The sequence below is a fragment of the Narcine bancroftii genome, chromosome 5 (assembly GCF_036971445.1).
Source record: "Narcine bancroftii isolate sNarBan1 chromosome 5, sNarBan1.hap1, whole genome shotgun sequence".
NCBI lineage: Eukaryota > Metazoa > Chordata > Chondrichthyes > Torpediniformes > Narcinidae > Narcine > Narcine bancroftii.
In genome coordinates, this window is record NC_091473.1 from 199,973,031 (window position 1) to 199,988,210 (window position 15,180).

The 15,180-nt window shown below is 43.6% G+C and overlaps 1 protein-coding gene across 1 annotated transcript in view; it reads right to left on the reverse strand.

Annotated features, from left to right (window-relative positions):
* Positions 1-15,180, reverse strand: part of LOC138765457 (zinc finger protein 850-like) — a 68,320-nt gene that overhangs the window by 12,618 nt on the left and 40,522 nt on the right. The window contains exons 12-13 of the mRNA XM_069942497.1: positions 2,420-3,217; positions 714-719 (exon numbers count right to left, since the gene is read on the reverse strand). Coding sequence (XP_069798598.1) covers positions 714-719; positions 2,420-3,217 — 804 coding nt within the window. The remainder of the gene's footprint in view (positions 1-713; positions 720-2,419; positions 3,218-15,180) is intronic.

Consider the following 15,180-nt stretch of genomic DNA (forward strand, 5'->3'; position numbering starts at 1 on the left):
GGGGAAAGAGGAGGAAAGGTACCAGGGAGATGGTGAAGTAAGTTGGAGGGTGTGTGGGTCAATGAAAACTGAGGGAGAGGGGGAACGGGCTAACAGGTAGATACTGGTGAAAGGGCAGAAGGGAAAGAAGCTGAGAAGAGGTGGGAAAGAGGGTCATGAAGGGGTGATGGGGGGAACATGTTAGAAGAGGTCAAGAAGCAGTAAGTCCTGGGCATGTGTTAGTATAAACTATATAATTCGTAACAGGGAACAAACTCACTGTGGTGAAGCCACTATTGTATATTACTGTACATGAAGATAACATGACCTGGTATGGGTGACCCTGTTCTCACAGGCCGGCTTGTGACTCCTCCCCTGTCGCCCCCATAAAGGCTGTCATGCAACAAGCCTGCCCCCAGTTCAAGACTGGGTCAGTGAGAGCCAGCAACACAAGAGATGCTGTCCATCTCTTGCTAATAAAAGCCTTCAGTTCTGATACTTCAGTCTCTGCATAATTGATCGTGCATCACTCACACACACAAAGCAACAACACACGAATCACAAACATTGGACACTGGTTAATCACAAATAATCACACCTCCAAATTGTGAAACAAGGGTCAAACAAACGATACCCACCTCCTCTCTACAACAAGCAGATTCAGCGCTCCAATCAGTACAGGATCACAAATGAATCATAAACGTCTGCAGATGCTGTGATTGTCATAAAAACACACAGGGCTCAGGACTGAAACATCGAGAATATATCTTTACCTCCCACAGATGTTGCAAGACCAGCTGACTCCTCCAGCATTTCTCTGTGTGTTTTATGAGGGAACATGTCCAGTTACAAATTACAAAGGGTGAGACACAATAGCCTCTCCCAGGCATATGTCAAAATAACCTCCACCCTTTACCAACACACACCATTCACCGCCCACGGCCCACAACCTGGAGTGGACCCTCCACCCTTTACCGACGTACACCATATATTGCCCATGGCCCACAACCTGGAGTGGACCCTCCACCCTTTACCGACATAACCATACATTGCCCATGGCCCACAACCTGGAGTGGACCACTCACAAATAGTTTTCCAGCATAAACCGGCAGCTCAAAACCTGGAGCGGAGTCAGGAGCCAGCTCAAGGGGAAAAGAAGATCAATTTGGTCAACGTGATGGGCTTTTTGTTGCTGCCATAACAGAAAGGCAGCTCTCTGATCGGACTGGAAGAGGGTGGGGAGGGAGAGTCTGGGGGAAGGTGTTAAAGGAAATTGGAGAAAGCAATATTCACGCCATGCAGTTGAAGGTGCTGTTCCTCCCATTTACGAGTAGCCTGAATCTGGCAATAAATGAGGCCACGGACTTACAGGTCAGTGTGGAAATAGTGCATGGAAATTACATGGTTGAGAACTGGTAGGTCCTTGTGGTTGCAGCAGACAGAGGGAAGGTGCTCAACAAAGTGATCTCCCAGTCTGTGTCCAATCTCCATGATGTAGGGGCCCCGGACACAGGGGATGACACCTTGCAGAGTCAGATGTTGCTTCACTTGTAACAACTGTTTGGGAGGCGAGCCAAATGTGGGTGGTTATCGGGTGGGGGGGAACTAGGAGGAAGGGACGAGCGGGTGAGGGAGTTGCAGAGGGAGCGGGTCCCTGCGGAGAGTGGAGGAGAAAAGTGTGTTTGGTGGTGTAATCCTGTTGTAGGTTGTGGACCTTGCTTAGAAATTCCCATTTGATGCAAGGGAAAGAAACAAGGGAGTTGGTTACAAAATGATTGGTTACAAAATGATAACTTAATTACAAAATTAGGAAAGTCCCTTCCGTGCAGGGGTCTGGGAGAAGCTGCAACAAAGGCAGGTGGACACCAACTCAATTTCTTATTAAAAATATTAAATTTAGACATACAGGTCATTTCGTCCCACAGCCCCTGTAGATTTCAGGAAAATTATGTAAGTGCAGAGATATTGCCTCAAACTCAGCTGAATGAGCAAAAAAAATGAAATCAACATCCTTGTGAATTGTGAGGAGAGGCTGGAGCAGAGGGGGCTGAGGGTGACAGGACCTTATGAAGGTTTATAAAATCACCAAGGGCACGGAGAAAGTAGTCAGTCATCATCTTTTCCCCAGGGGAGGGGAAATCTAAAACTAGAGGGTGGAGATTTAAGGCAAGAGGGGCAAGATTTTCAACAGTCCAAAGAGGGCTGTTCAAATAATCCAAACTAAAGCCCAAGTCCAGCCCTCAGTATTCAACAGACAACACGTCGGATGTTCAAGGTCCAGTCATTTATTTGGCATGTGCCAAGTACATTAAACTCCAGGACAGTTACAGGGGCCATTAAGATCAGCTGGACAGGCTGGTTGGAATGACAAGGATGTGGGATCAGATCAGGAACAGAATCTGTTTCACTTGTGGACACGCTGGTGCTTCAACAGACTCGCTGACAGGGTGAAGCTCTTGCCACACTCGTGGCAGGTGAAGGACCTTTCCACTGTGTGGACCCGCTGGTGGGTCAGCAGACTGGCGGTCTGGGTGAACCCCATGCCACACTCAGTACAGATGAAGGGCCTCTCCCCAGTGTGGACCCTCTGGTGGGTGATCAAGTTGGATCTCTGGGTAAACCCCTTGCCACACTCAGTGCAGTTGAAGGGCCTCTCCCTGGTGTGGACCCACTGGTGTAACTCAAGGCTGTACAACCTGGTAAAGGCCTTCTCACACACGGGGCAGGTGAAGGGCTTCTCCCCCGTGTGGATCCGCTGGTGTCTCAGAAGGTGGCAGGACCGGACGAACCCCTTCCCACACTCGGAGCAGATGAATGGCCTCTCCCCGGTGTGGACCCGTTGGTGTCTCAACAGGTTGGACGTCTGGGTGAAGTCCTTGCCGCAGTCGGGACAGTTGAAGGGCCTCTCCCCGGTGTGGACCCGCTGGTGTTTCATTAACTCATTCGACTTTCTAAAGTTCTTCTTGCAAACGGAGCATTGAAACGGCTTCATCGCTGTGAAGAACGAGTGTGTGACCAGGGGATAAATCAATGCAGTCCTGCCCTGGGGCCCACAACGCTCGCTCAGCCAAATGGGCGCTCCCGGAGAACTGTGCCGCACCGAGGCCGGGATCCGGGGAGAAGCGTCCTCTAGCCGGGCGTTGCAAGGGAACCCCGGGAGCCCCCCGTCCCGGCGCCGTATTACCCTCAGTCCCCAACCAGTGGTGGGACGATCATAATTGTTACACACACCCGGATAACGTTATGGCGTTACTCCCGCCCTTCCAGCTGATTGACAGGAGCAGCGTCAAACAGCGTGCGGGCCGGTGTCAATCACAAAAACAGTAGTAACTGCAGCGGTTGGAACCTGGAGCAAATAGAAGGAAATGCGGGAGAAATTCTCGCAGCGTCCACGGGGAGTGAAGGGAACCACCGTTACGGAACATTCTCTGTCTTTCCCTCCTCTGTCTTCTTCCCTCCATCCCCTTCCATTCTGCTCTCTACCCTCGCCCATCACAGCTCTCCTCACATCATTTCCCTGTGCGTGTGGAAGGGGTGTGTCCTCCCCTGGGGAGAGTTAGTTCTCCTGCCGAATGTAGAAGGGGTGTTATCACCTGGGGAGATTTGGTTCACAAGCTAAAAGTGGGGGTAGGGGTGTAATCCCCCGGGGAGCGTTGGTTCACCTGCCGAATATGGTGGAAAGGGTGTGTTCCCCTGGGGAGCGTTGGTTCACCTGCCGAATGTGGGGGACGGGGTGTGTTCCCCTGTGAAGAGCCTGTTCACCTGCTCGTGTGTGGAAAGGGGTGTGTTCCCCTTGGGGAGTGTCCTTTCATCTACTGTGTGTGTGTCAGAAGGGGTGTGTTCCCCTGTGGAGAGTCTGTTCGCCTGCCTCCTGCAACACGAGAACACGCACTCTGGGGAGAGCCTTTAAATGCCGAGTGTGAAGAAAGGAGTTGATGCGATCCCTTAATCTGCTAAGGCACCAGAGCAATTACATTGATGAGAGACTGTTCACCTGCTCCCCGTGTGGGATGGGGGCTTTTCAGCCCTCAGGACTCTTGGTGCACCAGCGCATTCACACCTGGGAGAGATTGTTCTCTCGTAGCAAGTGCGGGATCTCAACTCTCCAACCTGCAGCCACCCCAGAAGGTTCACATTGGGGAGATATCATTGACCTGCTCCCTGTGCGGGAAGGGGGTTCTGACACTCTTCCACCTTGCTGGGAGTTACTCCAATGCCACCATGGCCATTTGATACTGTACAGATAGATTTTATTGACCTACCAATTATGTTTTGTTTAATAATAATTGACCTTTTCAGCAGATGGATCGAAGCCATACCCACCAGTAATGCTACTGAGGAAACTATGGTGGAAATCCAACTACAAGAGATTTTCCCCAGATTCCCAAATATCATCAGTTCAGACAACGGGCCACACTTTAAAAAACAAATTTAGCAAAGCTGACTGAGGAGACAGGTTTGAAATGGGTCAAGGTCCTGCCACTGGCGCTATTCGAAATGAGGGTAACCCCACACACAGCCACCAGCTTGACTCCAGCAGAGATCATCTATGGCCGACCCCTGCGGACCCCATGGGGGGCAGAAACCAGCGTGCAGGTGACCCTCGACCTACACGCCCTAAGTGAGAGAATGACCAAGTACGTAAAGAAACTAACCCACATGCTGTAAGCTCTACATTCACAGGTTATCATGACCCAGAAGCCAGTATCCAAAAGACAAGGCGACACTACCATCCAACCAGGGGACTTCATGCTCATTCGCAACTAGGGCTGCAAGAAGCTGCAACCACGGTGGAAAGGACCTGCCCACACATTTCTCTCCATGCCAACCGCACTGAAAGTCGAGGGAAATCCCAGGTGGATTCACCATACTGACTGCAAGAGAATCATTACCACTGCCGAGAAAAAGACATTTTGAGTGATTGAACTGAAAAATGTGATTCTTTTATACTATGCTCCATACTCCAACCACATTATTTAGTAAATTATCATTTCCATGATAAACAGGGGGGAGTGTGGTATTGGTTGACAATGTCATGAAATGAATGTGCCGTGTATAAGAGTTAAGAATTAAAAGGGACAGACAGAGTAAACGTGGATAGGCTTTTTCAGTTAAGAATGGGGGAGATTCAAACTAGAGGGCATGGTTTAAGATTGAATGGGGAAAATTATAAGGGGAACATGAGGGGAAATTTCTTTACGCAAAGGGTGGTGGGGATGTGGAATGAGCTTCCGACAGACGTGGTCGAGGCGGGATCATTGGTTACATTTAAAGAAAGACTGGATAGTTACATGGATAGGAGAGGACTGGAGGGGTATGGACCGGGTGCTGGTCAGTGGGACTAGGAGGGTGGGGATTTGTTACGGCATGGACTAGTAGGGCCGAACTGGCCTGTTCTGTGCTGTAAGTGGTTATATGGTTAAGATGTTATTATAAGACTTAAATGATTGCTGTGAATTACTAAGAAATGGGTATTGGGACACTCACACAGACAGGTCAGCTGCAACTAACAACTTCCAGACAACTATCCATTGTCACCTCTTCCATAAAACTATCTCCTGGTCCTGTACACAATAACACTATTACCTGCTGTTACACATAAGCAGTTGTCAGACGCAGCACATTCATAAACATGTTCGCGCCCAAAAACAGCTGCCAGCGCTACAAGCTTGTGGATATCAAAAGCCGATGGAAATCAACTAACCATGTTCAAAATAATGAATATGGAGATCACTGGGGAAGCAAGATTTAAATGTTCCAAGAGCCAGGCTAACACAGTCTTAAAGGCTCCTTTTGATCATGTCTGCCACGATTCCATATCTTTTAATTATAGAAAGCCAATTCAATTATAACTTTTTTTCTGTCTTTAGAAATAAGCAAACACTGACTATAACACCTCAGGTTGAAACAATCCCCTCAAAGAAATGGTTACTTAATTAAATGCAGCAAAATGCCTTCAATATTGTACTCTGTAAACTTGTAGTTTGAATGAGTTTTGACAGTAATGGGGAGGTGACCTTGTCGATCCAACCCTAATTACTGCTCATTCCCGCTAGCAGGACTCGAATCAATTCTCTGTGAGTTGTATTTTGTGGTTTGGTTAGACTTCTTCTACCTTGACAGGACTAAACTATAACAGCATTACGTGACAATAATGGAACCTTTACCTTGGTTAGTGAAACATTATTATCGCACCAACGACCCAGGTTCAAATCCAGTCCTGTCTGTAAGGAGTCTGTACATTCCCCCTGTGACTTCTCACTTCTCACGGCTTTTGCAAGAGCTTTGAAGAGTGCTCAAGTGACTTCACTAATGGATTGTCACTTAACAAAGGCTAGAAAAGAATGCTAGAGCCGCTGCTGTCTGGAAAGAGAACTTGCTGTTGTAAGAGTGTGGTTTTGCATGCAGAGAGAGAGAGAGAGAGAGACAGAGACAGAGATCACTTGACAGTGTTACAGACAGCAGAAGTAGCTGAGACTGCAACAAGCCCATTTGAAAGACGGCCTGGTCAAAGCCCTTGTGGTTAATGCAAGAGGATAGGACTGGCTGTCTAATGTTTCACTTGGAATAAGGGAAACAAAAAGGAACTCTGTGGTGACCTGAAAGAAAGAGGTTTTCATCTGGAGAATCCTGAAGGGGCAAGATTGGTCAGCAAGACACTGGAGTGGCTGATGGACGTACATCAGTTGTGGATGTCCTGGAACAACAAATCTCTCTCTAAAAACCAATGAGAATCTTCCTGAGCTGTAACCATTTACCTTTCAAGCAAAAAAGCCTGTGAAATTTAGAAATGTTAAATTCGGTACACAGTATAAGAATTGCCTGCAACCAGTGAACTTGGAGGAATGAGAAGTGAGTTGGACTGTGAACCAAAGAACTTTTCTGAACTTACACACACATTACATACACGTGCGCTTAGAATTAGAAGGGGGTTAAGTTAGGTTAAGTAAGTCAATAGAAATAAGTTAAAGTTTGATTCTGTTTTCATGTTTAAAGATAATTAAAAGCAACTTTTGTTTAAGTAACCATTTGTCTTGGTGAATATCAATTGCTACTGGGTTTTGGGGTCCCCTGAACTCGTAATACCACCCATTTCAATTCTCCATCCCATTCCCTTGCTGACATGTCTGTCCATTGTTTCAAGGACTGCCAATCTGACACCACCCGTAAATTTGAGGAACACCTCATCTTCCCACTGGTCACCTTCTAACTGGATGGCATTAATTTCCACTTCTCTGCCATTTGTTAAACCCCCTTGCCCCATGGCCTTTCCTTATCCCTGTCTCCTTTCACACAAACTTGGTCAATTCTCACCTCAACCCTGATCCAATTAACACCTTTAGTTGGTCTTGATTCCTCCCCCTTTGTGAGAATTCTGAGATTTTCTGCTTCTGACATTCTAATTATTCCTTGAAGAAGGCATCTGGCCTGAAACATTGGTAATTTATCTTTGTCTCCTATGGACACCGGCATTTTGGTGTGTTTTTAACTACCTGCCTGTTCTCCCATCTTTGTATCAGCTGCAAAGGAAAACCCTTCAGGGTGGGCATTACTCAAAGAGACTTTGCAGTGGAGCTAAATGGAGTTAAAGAAGGAAGCCCCCATTTGCTGGTTGAGAGCAGAGGATTACAGAGGGGGAACAATAAGAGAGACTCTCACTGAACTCCCTTCAAACATAGAAATGTACATTAGTTCTTGTGTATGTATCTCAATCAAAAGATGTGAACTGATGTGAACAGCAACTGAAAATAATTGGTTATGGAGTTTGTTAAGATCGGCCAATACTGAAGAGTCTGTAGGGATGATGTGAAGAGAGTATTGCATTCAGTCCTGGTTGCCTCATTACAGGAGAGATGTAGATGCTTTGAATTGGGTGAAGACACTGGGGTGACTTGGTTAGCATAGTGGTTAGCGCAATGGTGTTTCAAGCTAGCGATTGCGACCGGGGTTCAAATCCACGCTCTCTGTAAGAAGTTTGTATGTTTCCCTGTGTCTGCATAGGTTTTTCCTGGTGGATCTGGTTTCTTCCCACTATTCAAAACTTATTGGCGATTGTAGGTCATTTGGGTGCAATTTGGTGGCACAGGTTCGTGGGCCGAATGGGACAGTTACCGTATGACTAAAAAAAAATTTAACCTAAAAACCCTGTACATTTTAAAAAGGCAGTATATAACTGCAGCATCCAGCGAAAATGCACAGAGACACTGGGAGAACATACAAACTCCTTGCAGACAGCACGGGATTTCTGCCCACGTTGCTGAAACTATAACATCATTGCACAAGTCGCTAAACTGACTGCCACCGTTGGCGGTGATATTCGTTCTCTGGGAACTTTAAGCATGTCTTTGGATATTTTGAAGATGAATTGGGAAATTGTCCCAGTTCATTCACAGGATGAGGGCTTTCCATTACCTGGTTTGTGGAAAAGCTGCACAACTCGCTTAGGAATCGAGGAAATTTGTGATGAGCTTTCTAAATGGAGAGAAAGGCAGATTGTGATCATGAATCGAATATTGACCCCCAGCCATTTTATACTCTTCAATTACTTTATTTGATAGATGTTGCCTATACCTGTTATACGCATCTCTCTTCTTCCAAACCCCTAAATCCCTTGAAAACCAAGGTTCCCTCTGCCTGCTAACCTTGCCTTTGATCCTGACAGAACATACAAACTCTGTACTCTCAAAATTTCACCTTTGAAGATCCCCCACTTACCTCACACATCCTTGCCCAAAAAAAAACAATTTATCCCAGTTCACGCATTCTGGATCCTTTCTCATTTCCTCAAAATTGCCATTTCTCCAATTCAGAATCTCATGGCGAATCAAATCATCTGTCCATCCGCACAGTTCCAGACAGGAAGATCTCATGCTGCTCAGGGTCAACGTTGCCTACAATGTGCAGCAGCGAAGTGGATAATTTCCCATCTTTAACTGGAAACTAATGGCATTATGATGATCACTGGTCCCAAAATGTTCCCCTACACATACTTCTGTCACCTGTCCTGTCTCATTGGGAATAGGAGATCCAGTATTGCCCTCTCTCTAGTTGGCACCTCTAAATATTGATTTAGAAAACTTTCCTGAACAAATTTGACAAACTGCAAGCCATTCAGCCCTTTTACAGTATGGGAGTCCCAGTTAATATGTGGAAAGTTAAAATCTCCCACTATCACCACCTGATGTTTCCTGCAGCTGTCTGCTATCTCCCTACAGATTTGCCCCTCCGATTCTCACTATGTGGCAGTCTATTATACAGCCCCATGAGTGCAGTCATGCCTTTCCCGTTCCTCTGCTCCACCCATCTAACCTCAGTGGATGAGCCGTCTGGTCTGTTCTGCCTGCTATTTTCCCTGACGAGCAATGCTACTTCTCCCCCTTTCACCCACCCCCTCCTTTCTAACACGTCTAAAGCAACGATAGTCCGAAACATTGAGCTGCCAGTCCTGCCCCTCCTGCAACCAAGTTCCACTAATGGACACAATGTCATAATTCCAAATGCCATTTCACGCTCTAAGCTTTCCTACAACACTCAGCACATTTCAAGAGAAGTACCGAAGAACATTTCCACCACATTCAACCCATTGACTTCAAACAGTGCTTGCAACTTTCACATCATCTTTTCCCTCCTCCACCCCTCTATCTGCTCCTGCTCTCTGGTTCCCCTCCCCCCTGCAAATCTAGTTTACCCACCAGAGAAGCATTAGCAAACCTTACTGCAAGGATATTAGTCCCTTTCCAGTTCAGATGCAAACAGTCCCATTGCTACAGGCTCCACCTTCCCTGGAAGAGAGTCCAATGATCCAGAAACCTGAAGCCCCCCCCACCCCCGCACTATGTCATAAGCCACATGTTGAGCTGCTTTATCCTCCTATTTCAAACCTCACCAGCACTTAACCAGGTAGCAATCTTGAGATCACTTCCCTGGAGATCCTGTCCTCAATCCCAGTGCCCAACTCTCTGAATTCTCCATCTTCCCTACCCACGTCGTTGGTCCATAATGAACCATGACATCTGGCTGCTCACCCTCCCTCCTGAGAATACCATGAACTCGATTTGATAAATCTCGGACCCTGGCACCAGGGAGACAACATACCATCTGGGATACTCGATCTCCTCCACAGAACCTCTTATCTGTCCCCCTAACTATGGAATCCCCTATCCCTACAGCTCACCTCTTCTCCTCCCTTCCCTTCTTAGCCACAGGACTATTCTCCATGCCAGAGTCTCCGTGGCTTGTCCCTGGTAGGTCATCCCCCCACAATAATATCCAAACTGGTATACGTTATTGAGGGGGGACGGCCACAGGGGTTCCCTGCACTGCCTGCCTAGTCCTTTTCTCTCTCCTGTCACCCATCTACCCACCTCTTGAGTTCTAGGTGTGATAGTGCCCCTGTAACTCCTGTCTATCACCCCCTCTGCCTCTCGAATTATCCCTAGTTCATCCAATTACAAATCCAATTCCTTAACTTGCCGAAGCCTGTTGAGTTTCTCACAACCTCAGGGAAAAGCCTGCTTGCATTTACTTTCTCTGTACCCCTCCTCTGAAATTCCAGGTACTAGTTCTAAACAATGTAATCTTTCCCTGAAACTCAGTTCCTTAATTCCTGGAAACATCCTTGTAAATATTCTCTGCACTCCTTCAATTTAACTGATACCTTTCCTGTAGCTGGGTGACCAAAACTGCACACAATAATCCACACTTGGCCTCACCAACTTCAGCAAAACATCCCAACTCCTATTACTCAATACTTTGATTTCTGAAGACCAATGTGCCAAAACCTTTGAATTTTCTAATCATGGGCTGATCCATCCTCCCACTCATCCCCACTCCCCAGCCGACCCATAACCCTTGAGGCCCTGACTAATCAAATACCTGTCAATTTCTGCCTTAAATGCAGCCAATAACCTTGCTTCCACAGCCGCCTGTGGTAACAAGTTCTAAAGACGCACAACCCTTTGACTAAAAATTTCTCCACATGTTTTTATAAACTGACACCCTTTTATCCTGAAGTTATGCCCTTCGGTCCTCGACTCCCCTACCATGGGAAACATCCCAGCCACATCTACTCTGTCCAGACCTTTCCACATTCAAAATGTTTCTATGAGTTCCCCACTCATCCTTCTGTACACTAATGAGTACAGTCCGAAAAATGACAAACGTTCCTCATATGCTAACCCCATCATTCCTGGTACCATTCTGGTAAATCTTCAGTGAACCTTCTCCAACTCTAGCACATCTTTTCTCAAATAAGGTGCTCAACTTGTACATAGTTCTCCAAGTGAGGACATACCTGTGCTTTATAGAGCCTCCACATTACATCCCTGTCCTTGTAAGCCATTCCTCTAGAAATTATTGCCAACACTGCATTCGCCTTCTTCACTACTGTCTCAACCCGGAGGTTAACCTTTTGGGTATCCTGCACGAGGATACTTCAAGCCTTTTGTACCTTAGAACTTTGAATTTTCTAATCTAAATAGTCTGCCCGACTATGTCTTCTACCAAAGTGCACGACCATTGTGACAGAGTATATAGAAATGTTTGGGAGATAAATTGGGAGGTTTGTTAGAGCAGGTTACACACAAACACTTTAAAACACAGAATTTTTGCAGGAGCTTTTACAGAGTGCTCACAGATTCATGATGGACTGCTATTTCCAGGACCTTTTTCAAGAGCATTGATTACAGTGATATCAGAGAAAGATAGGGACCCTTTGAAAGTGGCTTCATATAGACCAGTATCATTATTGAATGTTGATTATAAGATTATGACTAAAGTTTTAGCCAATAGATTAGCTAATTATTTACCAAATTTGGTGCATATTGATCAAGGTTTTGTTAGAGATAGATATTCAGCGGATAATATAGTTACATTAATTTCATGAATTAATGCAGCTAAACAATAATTGAATATCTTTGGATGCTGAAAAAGCTTTTCATCGAGTTGAGTGGAAATTTTTGTTTAAAGTATTAGAAAGATTTAAGTTTGGTCCATTATTTAGAGGTTGGGTTAGAGCTTTATATGACGAACCTACAGCAAGAGTAATGACGAATGGTCAGATTTCAGAATCCTTTATTTTATCTCGCTCAACAAGATAGGGTTGTCCTCTTTCCCCTGTGTTGTTCGCTTTGGTAATAGAACCTTTGGCTCAGGCTGTTCAACAGAATTTGAATATTCATGAAATAACTGTGAAAAGAAATGAATATAAAATTAGTTTGTTTGCATATGATGTTTTGATCTATTTAACAAATCCAAAAAATTCATTGAAGTTATTACAAGATTTGTTAAATCAATATGGTAAGTTATCAGGTTATAAAGTTAATTGGGAAAAAAGTGATGAAGACTATTCAGATTGCAAGCAAACAACTAAATTTAGATGGACTACTAAAATTAAATATTTAGGAGTATTTGTAAATATAAAATATCAAGATTTATATAATTTAAATTATATACCATTATTAAATAAGATTAAAATTGATTTGAATGTGGAAAGATTTACCATTGACTTTAATTGGAAGGGTTAATTGTATAAAGAAGAATTTGTATCCTCGTGTTCAATATCTTTTTCAATCAATACCATACTTATTACCAAAAAAGTTTTTTAAGGAAATAAATAAAGCAATTAGGTTATTTTTATGGAAAGGTAAATTGTCGAGAGTTTCTATTCAAATATTAACTTGGGGTTATGAATTGGGAGGTTTGCAGTTGCCTAATTTTCAAAATTATTATGAAGCAGCACAATTGAAGTTTATTAATAGATTATTTGATACAGTACAACTTCCTAGATGGGGAAGGATAGAAATGGATCAGATTTCTGAGAATAATATTGTTGGTTTTATTTATAAATGGAATCCTGTATTATTACAAACATAATGAATATTTTAAATTTAATTATAGGTTTAAAAGGGAAGATATCTATAAAGGCACCATTATATTAAAATAAATTAATTCCATGTTCTTTAAATAATCTCCATCATAAGGAATGGCAGATTAGAGGGTTAGTTCGTATATTAGATAGTTTTGAGGCAGGGAAGTTCTGTTTGTTTGAAAGGTTACAAGTCAAATTCTTTGTTTGTTTATTATCAACTTTGTAGTTTTTTGAGGAAGAATTATGGACAGGAATTAATTTTGCCAGGTCAAACAAAATTAGAGTTATTAATTGGGGATCAAGGTGAAAAAGGTTTTATTTCTGATATGTATAGGTTGTTGCAGGAAAAGGTTAATATTAATAAGAAATGGGAGAATGATTTAGGTATTGTTTTGACAAGGGTAGGTCTAAAATATGTGTAGATAGTGTTACAAAGTTAATTAATGTGAGGTACAATATAGTTAATTATAATTTTTTGCATCAATTATATTTGACTCCTGAGAAATTGAAGAGATATGGATTTAGTTTAACAGATTTGTGTTTTAGGTGTAGGAAGCAGAAAGGGACTTTTATACATTCAGTTTGGACATGTGAGAATGTTATATACTTTTGGGAGGAAATTATAAAATTTTTGAGATTTTTTTCAAAATAAATTTGAAATTGAATCCGTTGATGTGTTTAATGGGTTATATTAATTTACCTTTTTTAGAATTACAAATGACTAAACTAGGACTAAGGCTAGGATTAGCAGTTGCAAGAAAATGTATTGCTGTAACATGGAAAAATGATATTGAGTTTGCAAAGATGGCAATAACAAAATGCAATCATGTTTATATTTAGAAAAGGTAACATATAATTTACAGAATAATTTTTATTTTTTTACTGATATGTGTAACATATTTAGAGTATATGTTATTAGAAGTTATGTAAGTGGCACTTCAAACATAAAGGTTTTAATATTTAAAAAATTAAGCTCTGAAGTGGGAGGGGGAGGGGTATTTTTCTCTTTTTTTAATTAGTTTAGTAGGGGGTGAGGTGAGGGTTGTGGTTGATAGTTTATTTTATTGAAATTGTAGAGGATTTTATATGTAATTTTAAAATAAAGTTTTCAAAAAAAAATGATGGGCTGCTATTTGCAAAGGGCAACAATGTAGCAACGTACAGCAGCAGCAATGCCTGAAAAATAGTTGGCTGTCTGGAAGAGCAGGTGATCTTTGTAGGCAAGAGGAGAACAGCTTGGCTCTCAGAGTGGGAGGGAGTGAGAGAGAGGAGAGACACAGACTTCAGTTCCAGAGAGACAAGCTGGAAAGTTTAGAAGGCTGCCTGATCAAAGGAGAAGACTGGCTGTCTGGTGTTTCCCTTGGAATAGGAATAAACAGAAAGGAACTCTGTGGTGACCTAAAAGAAAGAGGTTATCATCTGGAGAACCCTGAAAGTGGGCAGGTTTCATCAGCAAGACACTGGAGTGGCTGTCCTGGAACTTTAGATCAAGGTCCCACATAGGAGGTTAGTCAGGAAGGTTCAGAAGTTAGGTATTCATGGTGAAGCAGTTTGACAATGGCTGGACAGGACAGTTGTGGTGGATGATTGCTTCTCATATTGGAGCCTGTGACTAGTGGTGTGTCTCAGGTACCATTGTTGTTTGTCATCTGTATCAATGATAATGTGGTAAACTGGATCAGCAAGTTGACATGAAGATTGGAGGTGTTTTGGACAGCAAAGAGGGATCTGAACAAGCTGGAAAAGTTGGCTGTAAAATGGCAGATAGAATTTAATTAAGACAAGTGTGAGATGTTGCATTTTGGAACGACAAACCAAGAAAGGACATACACGGTAAATGGTATGGCACTGAGGAGTTGCGGGAACAGAGGGATCTAGGAATGCAGATACATAATTCCCTGAAAGTGGTGACTCAGGTGGGCAAGTTGGAAAGAGAGCTTTTAGTATATTGGCCTTCATCAAAGTATTGAGTATAGGAGTTGGGATGTTATGGTAAAGTTGTACAAGACAACTTTAGAGTACTATGCGCAGTTTTGGTCACCTATCTACAGGAAGGATATCAATTAGGTAGAAAGAGTAAACGTAGGCTTTTTCCACCAAGGCTAGGTGAGATGTAAACCAGATGATATCGGTGAAGAGTGCTGGGGTGTGGAACGAGCTGCCAGCAGAAGTGGTGAATGCATGCTAAATTTTAACATTTAAGAAGAATTTGGACAGGTACATGGATGGGAGAGGTCTGGAGGGCTATGGACTAGATGCAGATCAGTGGGTCTGCGTAAAAAAATGATTCGGCACAGACTAGAAGGGTCGAAAGGGCCTGTTTCTGTTCTGTA